The 19,389-nt window shown below is 38.2% G+C and overlaps 1 protein-coding gene across 1 annotated transcript in view; it reads right to left on the bottom strand.

The window, feature by feature from the left end:
* Positions 1-19,389, bottom strand: part of LOC109929753 (calretinin-like) — a 117,654-nt gene that overhangs the window by 10,583 nt on the left and 87,682 nt on the right. The window contains exon 6 of the mRNA XM_048596146.1: positions 18,185-18,262. Within this exon, the coding sequence (XP_048452103.1) occupies positions 18,185-18,262 (78 nt within the window). The remainder of the gene's footprint in view (positions 1-18,184; positions 18,263-19,389) is intronic.

A 19,389-nucleotide genomic window follows, 5' to 3' on the forward strand; every position in this document is an offset into this window, starting at 1 on the left:
AAAACCCATTTCTGAAGAAGGGTCTAGGCCCGAAACGTCAGCCTTCCTGCTCTTCTGATGCTGCTTGGCCTGCTGTGTTCATCCAGCTCTACACCTTGTTATCTCAGATTCTCCAGCATCTGCAGTTCTTACTATCTCCTAGTTTTGTCCTGTTCTTTAATAGCTTTCAATATACATTACCTCACATATTATCAACTGAAAATGGTAGTCAATAGGAAGGAAAATTATCATTTTCTGTGTATTTTTGATTGATAAAGTTTGATTATTAGGTATGCATAGGTGATGTGAGGTAGAGGAGAACCCTGGGGGTTTGAAATGCTATCAAGGTTGCGTCTACACATACATCCATTACTTGAAAGTGTAAATATATACAAAATCATCAGTGATGCCTAAACAACATGTAATACCATTCACTCTGATAAACATTAACCATTTCTTCATATACTTCTTTAAATCTTCCTTCTTTCATTTGCCTCAATGAGTGGAATTCCAACAACAGTCAAGAAGCTCAACATAATCCAGGCCAAAGCAGTCCACTGACTAGCACCCCATCTACAAAATTTAACATTCACTCCATTTATCATCAAAGCTGTGTGAATGATCTACAAGATACACTGCAACAACTCACCAAAGCTCCTTAGACAGCACCTTCCAAACCCACACCATCTGCCACATGAAAAGACAAGGTCAGCAATGTGTGCCCCTGCAATTTCCCCTCCAAGCCACTCATCATACTGACATGAAAATATATATCTGCTGCTTCAGTGTCAATGGGCAAAATCATGAAACTCCCTTTCCACCAGTACTGTAAGTATACCAACACCCTAACAGCTGTAGCAGTTCAAGAAGGCAGCTCACCATCACTTTCCGCAGGGCAATTAAGGGTAGGCAATAAATGATGGCCCAGCCAGTTACACCCTCATTGCATAAACAACAAAAAAGTTTAAAAACTTAGACCTTACCACAAATTGAGCAGAGTACTGCCTTTGTTTATAAGGATACTAATTATGCAATGTTTAGTCAGACCCAAATACAGCAATGATATTTGAGATTATATTTAATCTACTTAAATACAATTCCTTGACATATCAATATATATTCTAACTTAACATTTTTACTGATCATATGATTTGAAATTCAATTCAATCTGTGCTGATATTGGTTCTTTTCAAGCTGTTCATTTTTTTTTGTTTCTTTTGAACTAATGGCAATGATTCTTACCATGTTGAAGAGTTTAGGTGAAAGTACTCTATCAGGCATTTTGAGGGGAAAAAAATAACCTTGTTATAAATCCTCATGATTGAGCACTACATGATAAATATATGATGAAGTTGCATATATTTAAAATAATATATTTCCTTTTCAAGTAAATTATATTTAGGGAAATAATGTGTAGATCACCAAATGTCCGAAATTTGGGTACAGTCATAGATCATGATAAGCGTAATACTTGGTCCTCTACCAGTCTTGTCTAAATTAATCCCAGCAAACAATAAGGTGGAAGACACATGGTTTATCCAACTAGAACAGGCAATCAGATAGAATATCAGTGGTCTTGGAGACAGCGGTTTTGTAAAATATATTTACTCAGGCACATGTGAAAAATGCCACTAGGTTTTTGTCAAGGAGTTGCATATTCAAAGAAAGAAAAACACTACAAGAGAAAATGTGAATGTAAAGTCTTCTGTAATTGAATTTTTTGTAGCTTGTCAAAGTGTGTCAAGCGAACCTTTTCCAGCCTGATCTGTGCTTCTATCTGTTCCAGAATTCTACTTCCAGAAATTCAAAGTTTACAAAAACAGAGCAATTTCATATTAAGTACATACATACCTACAAGATAACATACCTTGGTATTATGTATAAATGTAACATTTATAAAAGGTAATAAGTAGGTCAACCAGTGCATGTAATGTCCTGAAACAGATTGAAAGAGTTTGCCCTGGAAATCAAGTAAGGGTAAAATTTGTGGCATGGGGCCTCACAAAATTTACCTTGTGAAATGAAACACAGCAGATTTTCCCTCATTTCATAGTTAACATCTGTCATTAAAAAATAAGTTTTACTAGATCACAAAAGAACAGTTACATTGTTTGCAGCTCATATGAGAATCTTACGGACATGAGGAATGTGTTTGTCAACTTCAATTGCCTGGTAGAGTCTGTGTAATTTTATTTATATTTGCCTATCTTATGTCATCAAAATAATAAACAACAGGGCACATCTTTGAAAATGTTCTTTTCATACCTTCTCCAGCACTTCATCTGTCATTTCAATGATAATCACGAATAATACATGCATCCAGCTGTGCAGTCTGCAAATCTTAGTGAAAATAGATCAAAGAACTTGTACAGGGCATTTAATTGTTCAGAATCCGCTGTAGTAGTGTTTTTCTGAAATTCACTAAACTTGCTTTAGTGAGATGTTTTGTCCAGAGGTTCCGAAATGTTTTCAGATGTTCCCAAATGAGCACTTCCCTGCACACCCCCACCCCGCCCAAAGCATTTTGCAAAAAAAGCTAAGATGAGAAGAAACGTCTTCACTCAGCGTGGGGTTTTTAGAGTATGGAATGCACTGCCTGCAAGTGTAGTGAAAACAGGTTCAGTTGAACCATTCAAGAGGGCATTGGATGATTATTTAAATAGAAACAATTTGCAGGATTATAGGAAAAGGGCAGGAGATTGGAACAAAGGTAAAATGCTCAAAGAGCCAGCTCAGACACATTGGGCTAAATGGCCTCCTTCCACACAAAAATTCTGTGTCTCACACTCATGTCAACCACCGCCCCCCCACCCCCCCTTTTTGAGAATGGATGAAATTAGTCTTCATGAATCGTGATAACAAATCAGAATTTTTTTTACTGCACACGATTTTCTTATCTGTTTAAGTCAATGGCCCTGCACAGAGTAAATCAAGCTGTTGATCCAATCAGTTCTACACTCCTATATGTTTGATAGTATTATTTTCTTAGCTAATAAAACATATTATTTAAGATAGAAAGTGAAACGATACAGCACTAAACAACTGAATAAACTGGATTTAAACTCACAACTAAGGTTGGGGAGTCCATGGACAGGTTATAGAATGGTTCTCAAACTGGCTATAAAACAAAATTGAAAGTAGGGATTAGAGCTAATTATTTGGACTGGCAAAAATTAGAAAATGATATTTCACAGGATCGGGGACCAATATTGTTATCAGGGGCCAATATTGTTATCAGGGAATTGCAAATACAATTCCAAAATCTGTGGAAGACATCATATTGAAGTTGTTTCCTTATACAAAGAAAGAATGCAACAAAGTATAAGACAATAATAAACGTGGTGAAATGAAAGATGAATTTCAATATAGATCAGTACAGGATGCTGCATTTTGCTGAGAAGAATAGGAAGGCCACAAACTGCTTGGATAATATGAATCTAAATGGATAAAGGGGTAAGAGATATGAGGTACAGATTCACAAATCATCAAAAGTCGTGGAGCAAGTTACAAGGACATTTGAAATAAAGCAAATAAAACATGGAACTAATTCTAGACAACTGAAAAGCAGAAAAGTGTTATGAAATTTATATAGAAACTTGGTCAAACTACTCATGTACATGAATAGGACTGGTCTACATATGATTGAAAAAAAGGTATAGTAGAATTTTAATGAGGTGAAAAACAAGGATTAACAAAGGATAATGCCAAAATTGAAAGGATATATTATCAGTAATTCAAGAAAAAGTCTTTACACAAAATAGTGGTAAAAATATGCATTACACTGCCCCCAAGTAGATGTGGCAAATAACAGATGGATCTAAGGGGAAGTACATCAGGGAGTACAGGGACAGCATGATGTGACTAAATGAAGACGAATGAGAGGGAGTTGCATAAATGCCAGAAAAGACCTGTTACACTGAATTGTTTGCTTCTGTGTTGTAGATTCAATGTAACACTTGTTACAAACATGAAACTTGTAAGATTGTTATAATTTAAACTATTTTTGTAATTTAAAGTAATACACAATATCCTGGTAAGGAGTTGCGAGGAGGTTATATAACTCTGCTCAGCATTAGATTGCATGGCTTGGTTACCACGGGGACAGCTTGCAAAGTTCTCACATCTGTATCCGAGATTTCAAACAGAAAGAGTGAGAGCAATGTGTCACAAAGAAATGGCTTTAGTTAGTGTGTGGTCAGCAGAGAGGAGTGTGTGTCTCTCGTGACCTATCAAGAAGAAACAAGTGAAACAACACAGTCTCTGGTTGAATTAACACATCCATGGCAATCTAAGGAATCTGGAAGATGCAAACTGGCATGGTCGGGACTGGACAGAATTACCAGATTAGGCTTTACTACTGGTATTTAGTTTGAAACTTTGAGAAACTGAAAATAGAATGCCTTTTGAAGGACCACTCAACACTAAATCTCAGCAAAATGAGGAAAAGGGAACCAGTTTAGAAGTTAAAAGCATTGATGGGACTGGTTTAACATGTGGCAAGTCATGTACCTCGGGGATCAGTGTTGGTGCCAGTTACTTATATTCTATATTAATGACTTGGATAAAGGGACTGAATTTAGAGTGGCTAAATTTGCTGATGCTACAATGATGGGTAGGAACGTATGTTGTGAAGCAGGCATGAGAAGTCTGCAAAGAGATATGTCAGGTTAAGTGAGTCAGCAAAAGTTTGGCAAATGAAGCATGTCAGAAAAAAGGCTATATGTTTACTTTGGCAGGAAGAATAGACAGTAGCATATTACTTAAATAGAGACAGAATGCAGAATTCAGAGGTACAGAAAGGTATTCTCTACAGGGATTGTAACAGGTTTGCTCTTTGATGGATATGAGTCCCAAGACTGGAAATAAATTGCTACAAAGTTACAATAGGATAAAGGAACCAGACAATTTTAAAGCAAAACACTTTCATGAGAAAATCGTTAGGAATACTCATCGCTTTCGGGTATATAATCTAGTAATTACGATATTGTGAAAATTGTTGATTTAAATTAATAGAAGTTGGTACCACAGCTTCCAGACACGATTTAAGAGGCAGATTAGACTTTAATGGAATCTGCCAGAAAAAAGAAAATTATGTTCGATAAGTGAAAAGCGGCTGTGAAGATTGAGCAAGATTTTAAAACTTAGAGATTCTAGTTAATGAAAGAATTAAAAATAATGTCCCCTTCAGAATACAATCCCACCTAGAAGCTCAAAAACATTCTAGGTTAAGGGCTGCTGCAATAATGGCTGATGATTACAACATCTCTCATGGCATTTGAGTAGCATGAGTGTTATTTGTAAACCTGCAAAGAAACTGTAGAGGTAAGATGGGGCGGCACGGTGGCTCGGTGATTAGCATTACTGCCTCACTGTGCCAGGGACCTGGGTTTGATTCCACTCTCGGGCGACTGTCAGTGTGGAGTTCGCACATTCTCCCCGTGTCTGTGTGGGTTTCATCTGGGTGCTCCGGTTTCTTCCCACAGTCCAAAGATGTGCAAGCTAGGTGGATTGGCCATACTAAATTGTCCATAGTGTTGAAGGACGTGTAGATTAGGTGGGTTATAGGGGGATGGGTCTGGGTGGGATGCTCTGAGGGTTGGTGTGGACTTGTTGGGCCAAAGGGCCTGTTTCCAAACAGTAGGGATTCTATGAGGTCGGACTGGTTTCAGTGAAAAGAATACTGGTTGTAGGTGAACGATAACAGAAATCAAAAGAGAGAAACTCCTCAGAGTCATAAAAATATTGTGTGAAGGATAAAGGTGATACAAAGGGACCAACATGTTATGTTTGTCCTAAGAAAGGACATCTGAAGGCAGATTATTGTAAATTAAAAGCCAAAATGGATGGCATGCAGAAAATCTTGTATCAGTAGGTGGCACCTGTGACAAACCAATAGCGTTTAAATGTAGTTACCAGTGGAAAAATCAAAACAGAGGATTCTAAGGAATTTGTATTTGCAGGTGAGGAGTCCACATTTTCCAGTAAAATGGGCAAACAATTAATATTCTTAAAAATATTGGTCAAATCAGTCATTGATGGTGATAGGTGAATTGAAATTTCTTTGTTTCCTACTTAGGAATGCATTAAGAATATTCCTGTAGCTTGTTTAGTTGTTCTATTGCAGAAAAAATAGATTTAAAATATGCTTTAATTTCCATGCTGTAGTCATGGGAATTTTAGTGAAGTTTTATATTATTGGTGTTTATTTTATAATAAGAAATGACCTCAACAGTAATACAGTCCTGCTGCCTTCAGTAATATCACTTAAGTAAAGGGTAACATTACAAATTGGAAATCTGAAAAAGAAATGAAGTAATGTGCAAAGATCTGGGACTATCTAGCCCCCTACTGTGGAAATTATTGTTTCAACTAAAGATGTGTTCAAAATGTCAAAGGTTTAGACTTGTGAGATTAAGAAGACTGGAATATCAAGCTGAGAGCACAGACTTAATATCTGCTGGAAATGAATTGGATCTGGCTGAAGTAAACTGAAAATTAAATTCAGATAAATTCTAAACCAGAGGTATCTTAGCAGACAGCAGCAACACTTGAAGCTGATAGTGGAACAAAGCAAGACATGGAATATGAAGCTAAAAGACTCTGCCATATCTGACACTGATAGCATGAAGTTAAGGAGGAAGAATTCATGTCCTCATACATAAATTATAACTTCAGAATAACAAACCTATTGCCTTGTGAGACAACAATTGGACAAAGTTTATTCTGAATGGGAAAACAAAAAGCTGAAAGAAATTAGAACATCTTATGTACAGATAAAAAATAGACTATCAAAACTTTTTGGCTGATCCTCACAATATTCTTAATGACATGGATTGCTGGTGTTGGGGTGGACACAGGCAGAAGTCACATGACACCAGATTATAGTCCAACAGGTTTATTTGAAATTACAAGCTTTCGGAGCATTGCCCCTTCGTCAGGTGAAAGGTTCACCTGTAAAAACTACAGTTTTGTGGATAGCAGGTGATGAATTTTAACAGTGGCGTGGTGTTCTTGGACATGTTCAAAAATTAAATTGCGGAATAACTTTTGTTTAATTTAGGGTATTAGTTGCCTGCTAAATAGTTGAAGTCTTAGAACTTGAAATCTTGCTATGTCATCTATTCAGTCAGTCACTGGAACTCAAGTTATTGGTCTCTAGGGGGATCATCACATACTAAGTAACTCACACCATTTGGTGAGTTGTTGAGACTATTTGCTGGACTACAATTTATGGATTCTTAGTCAGTTTCAACGAAATAAGTAATGAAAATCCAAGTCACCCAAACTGGACAAGTATTTTATCAAGTCTTTCTAATAACTCTTAAATGTAGAACTAATCATGCCACCAGAATTTGCAACTGTCTCTCAAAACAGTGTCAACATAGTGTTGTGGTTTCAAATAAAAGAAAGATACTGGACTGCTGGAGATAAGAAATGAACACAGAAAATGCTGGAGAAACTCAGCAGGAAGTACCTGCAGAGAGAGAAAAAGAGTTACTATTTTGAGTCCAATATGAGTACACAGAGAATCATAATGGACAGGAAAATAAAGGCTGTTTTTATGACAGCAACATAGATTGTAACATAAAATGATATGAGGACCATCCAGGGTCAATTGCATTAATCAGGCACTTGCACAGTACAAGTTGAAGATATGTAAAAACAAAAAGGGGAGGCAATGGAGCAGCCACTTTATCACTAAACTATTAATCCAGAGACCCAGGTCATGTTCTGGGCACCTGGGTTCAATTCCTGCCATGGCAGATGTTAGGACTTGAATTAGTAAAGGAAAATTCTGGAATTGAAAGCCTAATGATGACCTTGGAACTGCCTACACTTGACTCCAGACCCAAAGTCATGTGGTTAACTATTAAGTGTTCTGTGGGCAAATAGGGATGGGCAATAAATGTTGGCCCAGCCAACGATGCCCACATCCCATGGATGAATAAAAATAAATACTGCAGGTGCTGGAGATCTGGAATAAAAGCAGAAAGTGCTGAAGAAACTGAGCAGGTCCAGCTGTTTCTTTGGAGAGAGAAACAGAGTCAATGTTTTGAGTCCCATGACTGCTCTTCTTCTATGTTAGACTCTGCCACTTTGATCTTTGATACATCTTCAGAAAACCGGTTTTAAATCCCAACAAAATCCTGCAATTAATTTATCTCTTTTCTCAGGAAAACGTTGCTTGAATATTCTGTAAAGTTGAGACAAGTGTTTCAGAATGGGTATCTTTAACTCAGGCCAGAAGACTATAAGAAAGAGGTACAGGAATAGGCCATTCAGCCCATTGAGCCTGTTCTGCCATTTGATAGGATCATGGCTGAACTGCTAGAACTATACTGCAGTTTGTACTAAGAAAATACAATGTAGACCATGTCGTTACATGACCGTGCTGGATATATCTCATAGAGAAATACTTGTCTGATAGAATTCTATTTTTTACACATGCTAAAAATCTATGAATCTTGCCTTGAAAGGAAAATTTAACTTCATTTCATCTGTCAAATATGCAAGACAAGCAATTTAACAAAATCAGGAAGTGTTGGTTGAGGAAATGATAATTCAGAGATTATACAAAATCTCTTTCGTGAACTTGCAGATTCTTGCCAATAAACATGACCTTAGGACTTTTGTTTACCATCATCTGTCATTTGAGTCTGCCATATACAACATCTTCAGTAAATATTTTTTCTCTGCTGTTAAGTGCTTTATAAAATTGTCTCAGATAAGTAAAATAGATTTGTCGCTATCGCATCTGACCCCAAGTATCTAGCTTTATAAATGGCTGACAACTCAGTTAGATTGAACACTTGCTGTTTGACAATGCAATATTCACGGAGAGATCAGTGTCACACTGGAACCTTGGCAGATTCTTGATTTCTCAGATACCCTTTACTGAGGATGCCTCCTTGGTATCAATGTCACTGTTGAGTGCCTTGTCTCCTTGGTGGATCTTTCATTTTCTCAAATCGTGTCAGAGATGGTAGCTGTGGTTCTGAAAGAATCTTCTCCTTTATTATTTTGTACCAAGACATAATCATCCGTGATCCTTTCACTTTTGTACATATTGAACTCGCTAACATTGTCATTTTATCAGGTATGATTGCAGACACTAAAGCCAATTTATACTATAGGAAGTTGGGGTCCATTTACAACTGGCTTTTTTTCTAGTACTTCCTGTGTGACATCATATCTCATGTAACCAATGTACCCTCAAAACCGCATAAATGCTGTAAGAAGGGGCTGTACAAGCCATGCGCATGTTGATTGGCATACTGACTCATTGACTTCCAGTTCTGGAAATTGCTGCTATGCATGAATCTCAGAGAACTGAGCAATGGCAGGAAGAGTTAGAGGGAATGTAGCATGTAACTGTTGTTACAGTAGTTACTTGCTTTCCCCAAACATCTTTTGTAACACAAGGCTCAACTTAAAGGAAAACACACAGTGCTACTTTAGCTACATTGTTGCTAACACTAAAACCACCTTCTCTCACTCACTCACTTAATCCCAGGGACAATATTTTATTTCCTGATGAGCAGAGTAATGCTTGGTTTCATTCTGCTCTCTGAAAGAACTTTAATGCAGACAACAAACTGGGTTTGGCAATTTTCATCAGAGCCAGTGAATGTGAATTCCAACTTCGAGCAGGAAGGGATCCTACTTCTAGATTTTTCTTTTGCCTAGCTGTGTGTGCTCGTTCCACAGGGTCAACATCTTTCATTGAATACTAAGTATCAATGCAGTACAGAAGACACTTTAATGCATCAGATCAGTGCAGATTGCTGTTTTGATATGGTTTGCCTGAACTGTGAGCCAAGTGTAGTGAAGAAACACTGATGACTGTTTGTACCTACCACTAATGGTGCTGTATGCCATCTTCCCAGATTAGTGAGGTAGACAGGCAATCAAAACACAGCACGTAATGGTTCAATTCCCTTTCATTTCTAGAAGGGGAAGTTGGGTCAATCAGAGTTGTTTCTAGTAAATAACAACTGATTATTTGTGCACTAGAGAAAGCTCTACTTGGTGCAATTTCTATTTCTAAAATGAGCACAATTTTAAAATCAAAGCTGCTCAGTTTCTTTCATCGTATTCTGAGTTATTTCTCTCTTTCAGATTGTGCAGAACCCCAATGAGCTGGCTTAGCAGGCTTTCATCTGGGTCTTTGAACTTACACCTTTTGTTAGTATTTTTCATTCTTGTTAAGAAATTGCCAACAGTTTTATATGATTCCTGTTTCAGGCCTAGAAGTTCAGATCAATAGTGCCAATGATTTGTTTGTGGCTGGAAATGTTTGCTGAATTTTCCAAAAAAAAAAATCTAGGTTTCCACTGTTGCCTTCCCTCAACTCCCAGCTTCTAATTTCATCCTTTTCCTCTTGCCCACAAAAGGATCTGGTTCACACTTTTCTTTTCGCAATTGCTCTTATAAAACGACTGCATGCCAGTCTATGCTCTGTTTAAACTTCTCAAATGCCTCTGCAATATCATAAACCTTCCAAGTCAACATGGGCTGGAGCTGCATGTTTATAACTACAGGAGCCATTTCATTCTCCTACCACATACTTAAATAAAACAAAACACGGCCGATGCTAGAATCAGAAACAAGCACAGAATTTTCTGGAGAAACTCAGCAGGTTTGCCAGCATCTGAAGAGACAGAAACAGAGTTAACACTTCGAGTCTCATATGAGTGTTCTTTAGAACAGTTTCTTTCTCTCCCTGGAACAAATATAGGTTGATTTATCACTGGATTTCAGCATTGATTTTATTTAAACATGTTCAGGTTTTTACTAATACACACCTGTGCCATCATGTTGTGTTTTGTGGCTCCCATTATTGAGAAATAATTATACTTAAATTCAAACTACTGGAGTTTCATCAAGACTATCTCTTGCTGTTTTCCATGTGGCTAGTAGACTGTTAAACTGATGCCTTGTTAATGGGCACATAAATGTAATGCAAAAGAGATCATGACAGCCCAGGATATACATTTATACAACCATTAGTTCCTAGATCTCTGCAAATCCTGTAACCATATAACACTAGGTCACATTAATGAATGTCATTCCAGGTTATGTAACAGCTACATTGAGAATCTTTTAACTTCAAATTTTAACTGCTAGGATTGAAAGAAATAACATGAATACCCAGCCATTTTAATTAATATAATGCTAATTGTAACATGAGCCAAACTGAGTACTGGATACTGAACTTAATTCATGCTCCTTAAGTCTGCGATAACATTTCAGTGAGTATCAAGTGGCAATGCTAAGAAAAGGCTTTGGTATTGTGTAAATATATGAGGCAGTTCAAGCAAAGGTAAAACTTTGCTAGTTTACTGTGAATATAGAGGATGTCCAATCACCTGGTACGTACAAATAATTCCTATTTTGTATCATTCTGAAATGCAGACTGAAATTCTTATTTACTAAAAAGCTATTTTGAGTCACAGTGAAGATATATCTACTGTGGTAGACAGTTTACAAATAGAAAACATTGTATCTTACTCATGTAAGTAAAACCGATGGATAATAGCTGTTGTATTGGAAACTGCTATTAAGTAGAAATGATTTTAATATTAACGGTAGCTATATAGGTCTCTTACATAGCAACTAGACCTCATTAGTGCTCACATTGGTTGAAGCCCCTGGTAGGAAATAAGGTTGACTTTGGCTATATAGATAATCCCCAAACATATGCAAAACAAAAATGGCATTTCAAGTTTAACTGCGGCCTGCTTTCCTATGCTCAGGAAGTTCATTTGCTCTTTGGAATCGGTGACCTCCAGGGCTGACAGAAGTCGAGATTGCAGGAGTTAGTGAATGACAATAATGTCAGCAACTGAGCTATGCTAACAAGCAGGCCTGCACAAAGTAATTGCAGGGTCCATCTTAAAGAAATCAGGCCCTCAGAGACAGCACGGGGGCCACATACAAATTAGCTGCAGAGCACGGAATTCAATCTCTCACTCAGTTTGGTGTGTGAGCAGCTGCCACTGTTAATCCTTAACCTTGAGGCACATTAAAAGCTGCATGTGAGACTTCATGTATTACATGGATAATTAAGTACCAGAGAGAAAAAGTCTTAGAAGACTTACACCATGTTAACGTGAACAGTATATGTGCTGTTTAATACTTGAGGCAACTTGCTATTTTACTGCACAGAAAATAAAGTTTTGTATTTAAGAAACAGACCAACATGAACATATACATTTGATAATTAACTTAATATAAAGGTAAGAGCTTTTATTTAAATATTGTCTCCAATTATAAATGTGTACAATCGAAGTATGTAGTGAACAATCTCTGTTTCACTTGAGGTTTGAGCAATTATTACCAATGCAGCTGTGACTGTATGTCTGTTTTGCGCACTCCCATTTCCCTATCCTTCCATACCTTGCTACTGCTTGTTTATCCATTTTTTTTTGTGAGCTCCAAAACCAATGACAGGATTGAGCAACACACTGCACTGATGTTTTCTTTTTACATTCACTGAGGAGTACTGAGTCATATCAGAGTAGGTACAGAATGCACAGTGAAAATGTCCAACACCATTTTTCCTAAAGTGCACATAATTTGGATGCTTTCTATATGATGTTTCATTTAAAGTCAGATACAGGAGTGTTCAAGTTTTATTATATACTCCACTGAAAGGACAAAGTTGGAGAATTAACAAAACAAAGTCAACGGTTGTGTACATTTGCACCTTTTTCTTTCATTAATATACAAGGACTCAAAGAAATTAGCATGAGTTATTTTATTCCTTTTGTTTTGCCAACTAAATTATTGTTTTATTATAAACATTTTCATGTTGTTCAAGTGGAAAAACCTATTAATTTTAAGCATATCAATAAGGTGGTCATCATAATCAAGGACTTCTCGTCTGAAGCAAAGTCGGCAGAAAGTTCTATTTGGAAAGTTATTGACCAATAACATCATTTAAATCACTTCCATTTAAATTAAATGGAGAGATCAGTTTTGGTTCCATCAAACAGCAAGGCATAGCAAGGTTTAGGAGAAGGCAAAGATGATGATCACCAAGAGGATGCCTTATCTCAGAACGAAAATGTTAGAGGACTGTCATCTTCCCCTTTGGAGAAACATGGAATTCAAGGTGGTATAATTGAGGTTTTCAAAAAGAAGCAAAACAACTGCATAATTTGATTTAGTTAGGAATGAAAGAATGAAGGAATAACAGTATATATTAAAGTTAGATTGAATTCCATACGTACTTCCGTTCACAGAGAATTGGTGACTTCCAGAAATGTAAGGAAGAAGTGAACTCTACAGTCCTTCAAAAGCAATCTGGATAAGTTCAAGGGAACTGAGAAGATCTCAAGTTATAGAGGAAAGGGAAGGATATCTGCAATTTGTTTTTATAACGGATGGACCTAGAGCTTGTTCGTTCTTGTAGGAAATCAGAACAATTTTTGAGAGCATTTTTGGCCCAAAGTTTTCACTTTTCTTTACTTCCTACTATGTAATGTTTAAGCTATATGTTGATTTTAGCTGATTGTGCCAGTAAGACCGTTAAAACATGAAATAGTATCCTTTATTTCTGATTGTCACTAAAAAAATGATATCCTTTAAAAACATCACCAGTTTCTGTGGATATTCGAACAATAGTCTTTCCTTACCTTTTTCCATTGAGAAATAATTTGCACGTTAGTGTTGCTATGCTGAGTTATGTTGATATTTCTGGCAAAAATCAGTACGGTAGGCCACTCCCTGCATGAACCCTGTGGCATTCCATTCATAGAATAATTTCGTTTCATATCATATAGATAATAGGGAATTGGCTCAAAAAGGGCTGGACTGATTTCTATATATTTCTGGATACAAAGTGTTCATGAACAATACAGAAAGAAAGAAAAGAGCAGATTATTGCAGTGCTGGAGAGAGAGAATTCCCTAAAACATAATCAATTTGGCTGATCAATAGGGATTTCAGTCTGTTATTGAGTGTATTGCAAAAATATAATGGATCAGATTTGCAGAGAAATTATAGAGTGAGAAAGAACTATTGGGTAGTGATAATGAGGAGCTTCAGTTATCCTAGCAGAAACGAGAAGAAGCTGTTACATAATAAGTACTGATGGGGAAGATTATTCAGAAAAATGTTGTATTTCCAGCTCAATAAGGAAGCCGGTATTGCTGGATTTAGTTCTAGGGAATGAGGTCAGCTAGATTCTTAATGCAACATGTAGGGAACAGTATCATAATGTGAAAAAGAACAGGAGCTATTTGGTGTAAAGATACTCCATGGATGTTGCCAAACCTCCTGAGTATTGCCAACATTTTCCACTTTTATTCCACAAAACATTGTGTATTAAAGAGGTCAGGTTCATAATACAATTGTAAACTGGCCTTAATGCTGAAAGTCCAAAGTGCAAGTGAAAAGGGTAATAAAAAGGGCAACGAGATGCTCTGAGAAGAAACAGCCAACCAAAATGAGAAGGTAATTCAAAAGTCTTCAATCAGCATACACTTAATCAAAGAGTAGCAAAAGGAGAGGGTAGGCCAATGAAGGGTGCATGAGAGGCTTAGCAAAGAGACAAAGTATGTAGCTGAGGTATGAAATGAGCATTTCTCATTTGTCTTTATCAAGGAAGGAGATGCTGCGAAAGTCATAGGTAAAAGAGAAGCTGGTTGAAATACTTGATTGACTAAACGTTGTAAGAGGAACAAAAACAGAAGTTGCTGGAAATGCTCAGCAGGTCTGGCAGCATCTGTGAAGAAAAAAATCAGAGTTAACGTTTCGGGTCTGATGACCCTTCCTCATAAGACAGGAGGTGTTAGAAAGGCTGGCTCCTCTTAAAGATGATAAATCAAGAGGACCAGTTTGGGTGCACTGAAAGATACTGATAGAAGGAAAAGTGGAAGAATGGGCCATAATCTTCCAATTCTCCTTTGTCACAGGAGTGGTGCCAGGGCAACAGAAATTGCAACGAGATGCAAAATCCAGTTTACTGCAACCTCGTCAGTTTAACATTGGTTGCAGAAAGGTTTTTAGAAATTTTAATTCTGAACAAAGTTAATGATCATTGGGCAAAATGGATTAATTAAGAAAGCCAGCATGGATTTATGAAATAAAAACCAAATGAACTGCAGATGCTGTTAAGTCAGGAACAAAAACAAAGTTGCTGGAAAAGCTCAGCAGGTCTGGCAGCATCTGTGAAAGAGAAAACAGAGTTAATGTTTCAGGTCCAATGACCCTTCCTCAAAATTGGGATCAGTTCTGAGGAAGGATCACCGGACCTAAACCGTTAACTCTGTTTTCTCTTTCACCGATGCTGCCAGACCTGCTGAGCTTTTCCAGCAACTTTGTTTTTGTTGCATGGATTTATGAAGGGCGGATTGTGTTTAACTACTAGTACAAAATAAATATACTGCAGATTCTGGAAATTTGAAATAAAAACAAAAGTGTTGGAAATACACAGCAAGTAAGACAGCATCTGTGAAGAGAAACAAATATGGTATTTCAAACCGATCAGTCTACATGACAACCCTGTCAATCATCAATCTGAAACATTAAGTCTAGGCTGAATTTTTTGTTTTTTCACCTAACTCCAAGTTTTTTAGAAAGCCTAGCCCATTACCCTGTCTTACCAATCTCGCCTCAACAATTACCTACCCTAACCATATGGCTTCACTCATGCCTAATTTCTTACCATCTCAACAACTCACCACTCAGCGGATATCTGCCAAAACATTAGTATCCATTGTATCTGTATCATCTTTAAAAGCCCATTGTGCATGTGAGTAAGCACTGGCATTCCAAAGATGCCCTGCTTGAGTAAGGATGGCATTTGAACATGTCAGAAAAGGTTGATTGTCTGTCTGGCGATTGCACATTCTCCCCGTGTCTGCGTGCATTTCCTCTTAGTGCTCCACAGTCCAAAGATGTGCAGGTTAGGTGGATTGGCCATGCTAAATTGCAGTGGTCAAGTGGGGAGGTGTCCTCTTCCCATGGACTGGCATAGGAGGCTGTGCCACCAGACCCTGCCAGCCTGATTTGAGGTTGCCATTTGGGTCAGTGAGATCTCCAAGGTGCAGAGAAATGGCCAGCAATACAGAAGGAAGGTCTCTGCTCTGTCCGGATAAGTGTCACAATCTTCTCTCTTCCACCTCATACTCACTCCTGCACTAACAGCCGTGCCACCAGCTGCTACCTCACTCGATGTCCCCTCTCCTATTGCTCTCATTACAGGAGAGGACTGTAACGAGTAGAGATATCTGAGTAGAGATACCTCACTATGAGCACAGAATCCTGGCATTGGCAGGAGAAGACCAGTACCGCTCCTGTAGGCATAGTCAAACATCTATGTTTTATCAAAAAGTAAGTAACACAGTGCATTCCACTGCAATTCTTATATTAATGCTGCTGCCCTTAACTTACTGTGCCAGGACCCTCTGATTGACTGGTATCCCTCCATATTCTTTGTGAGGATGACTCTCCTAGTGCGTTTGACATACCTGTTTGCTTGCTGCACATGCAGTGTGTTTGCTATGTAAGCTGCTGTCATTTGGAGCAGGTATGAGTCTGTTATAGCACACGGTCGTTCTACAAAATATACACTGCCTATACTGAGAACCGGTTTACAGCGAGTCAAACTGCCAATTTCTGTGACAGCGCTAAAAGGTACAGCAAGGCAACGCAGGTACCTTCTACATGGTTTGATCTTCAAAAGGGGTGGTGCAGTGGTTAGCACTGCTGCCTCACAGCGCCAGGGACCTGGATTCAATTTCAACCCATGGACGACTGTGTGGAGTTGCACATTCTCCCCGTGTCCGCGTGGGGCTTCCACACGACGCTCCGGTTTCCTCCCACACTCCATAGATGTGCCGGCTGTGGCGGATTGGCCATGCTTAATTGTTCATAGTGTCCAGAGATGTGCAGGTTGGATGGATTAGCCATGGGAAATAGAGGATTATAAGAATAGGGTGGGGGGGTAAGTCTGAGTGGGATGCTGTTCAGAGAGTCGGTGTGGACTTGTTGGGCTGAATGGCCTGTTGGCACACTCCAGGGATTCTGTAAAGGATGCTGAGAGTATGCAGTGGGTGCTAAGAGAGCAGCGAGCAGTCCTGAAATACAGCTGAGTCCAGTCCAGTCTGTGAGCTGGTTGCCTGTGTGAATGTGCAGTATGTCTTCACAGCAGTTTTTCAATGCGAGTTGCTAGTGCATCCTGCTATGCTGGCCTGTGCTTCCAGAGCGCACTCTCAGTGCACATGCAAAGTGTCAGGATGGTCATGTTGCGTTAGTAGATGCCAGACACCAGTATCCATTTACATGTACATGCATATCTGTCAATTATGACCTGAGCTACAGTTTGTTTGAAGCCAATGTGGAGGTTATTCGGAACAAACAGTGAGCTGAATCCACCAGATCACATTTTCCTGAATTTTACTTGTTTGGTGAGTTTGGCAAGATTAGGAGCTGAATATTAATGAGGTGAATTGTGCCATTAACAAGGCATTTAACAAGCATTAATTCTGATCAATAGGTGTCTCACCACTGCCTACTGAGAGCCTTGCCACTCTGCTTGTGGAAAGCATAAAAGATGGAGTGAGATGATCTCAACATCGATTTGGGCCTCACTGCATTTGTCACCCAATTTTGCCACACGTTGTTCAGACTCCTATAAAATTCTGTCTTCTGTTTCTCTTCACAGATGCTGCCTGACCTGCTGCATTGTTCAAAGCATTTTCTGTCTTTTTCATGTTTAACTAACCTACTTTATTATCGATAAGGTAACAAAGAGCTTTCCTGGGAGTAATGCGTTAAATCTGAACCATATGGCCTTCCAGAAAGCAATTCATAAAGTACCATACAATATGCTGCTGAAATAAAGCCTATTCAAGCAAAAATCTCAAAAACAAGCTTTGAACATATGCAGCTTTAGAGTGCTGAATTATATGTGGAAAGATTTGAAAAACACACTTTATTCTTTTTTCATTAAACAAATGACCATCTTAAAAATGATCCTGCATATTTCTACTTTGATTCAGTTGCAAAATCCGTAATGTTTCCACAATTAAAATTATATACCAATTTTCTTCAATAAGTCAAACATTGATATTCAGCCTAATGGATATATCTATCATGTGTAGGTATATATGTTGCATAACATGTACATTCTACAAAAAGCTATTTTACTGTCAGTTAATATTGCTATAGCACATTATTAGAACTTCACTCTTACCGTTGTCAAGGTATATTCTTCTAGCTTCACTTCATCAAAAGGCCTATTTGCTTTCTTCAGTAAATCTCGTAGAAAGCTCTGTGAAGGGAGATGACAGCAACACATTACAGTAATAATTTTTAAAATTTGTTCATGGGATGTGGAAATCTCTGACTAGGCCAGCATGAATTGTCCATATCTATTTGCTCTGGAGAAGCTGATGGTGAGCTGCAGTCCTTGAGGTGTAGTACTGGTTGGAAAGGGCTTTCAGGATATTGACCCGAGAGCAGTGAAGGGATGGTGCTGTAGTTCCAAATTAGGATGGTGTGTGGCTTGCAGGGAAATTTGCAGGTTGTGACATTCCCACGCATCAGTTGCTTTTGTCTTTCCAGGTGATATATATTTCGGTTTTGGAAAATGCTGCCGACAGACTTTGATGAGTTACTGCGGGGCATCCTGTAGACAGTACACACTGCTGCAATTGGATATCAGTAACAAAGGGTGTTAATGTTGAAGAAGATGGTATTATAATCCCAGCTGATGTTCACACTGGCCATGTGAGATCTCAGAGCGAATCTTGGCCTGGTAGGAAACTAACTTTGTTTTTGTTCACTGGTTCTCATCAGACCAAGTCTATCACTATGTCTTTTAGTGGTGTTTCTGAGCCACTACTGGTGATGAACATTGAAATCTCCCACCTGGAGTACTTCCCACTCTCAATGCTGAATTTAAATTACGCTCCTAGAGATGGGAGCATGTGGTATTCAGCAGGAAATGTCCTTGTGCATGTTTAACCTAATATCCCAGGTGTGACATTGTGATCTCATTGACTGTGTCTAATGTCAATCACAAGTATACTGAGGTCTATTTTTCTGTATAAATATGACTCGAAGTAAAAATTCTTTATCATTCCGTTCTGAACTATAAACAATAAAATCAAAACCTTGTGTTATGATGTTGGATCTCAATCCTAAACTACTTATAAACATAGTTTTGATTCCAAATTACGTTGTTTCTAAAAGGAAGACTGCGACAGAAAAATTGTTGATTTAAACTTAGTGACTAAAACCAAAAGAACTGCAGATGCTGTAAATCATTGCTGGACCAGCTCAGCAGGTCTGGCAGCATCTGTGAAGAGAAAACAGTTAACGTTTCGGGTCTGGTGACCCTCAGAACTGTTTTGAGGAAGGGTCACCAGACCCGAAACGTTAAGTTTGATTTCTCTT

The sequence above is a fragment of the Rhincodon typus genome, chromosome 4, assembly GCF_021869965.1.
Source record: "Rhincodon typus isolate 14 chromosome 4, sRhiTyp1.1, whole genome shotgun sequence".
Lineage (NCBI taxonomy): Eukaryota > Metazoa > Chordata > Chondrichthyes > Orectolobiformes > Rhincodontidae > Rhincodon > Rhincodon typus.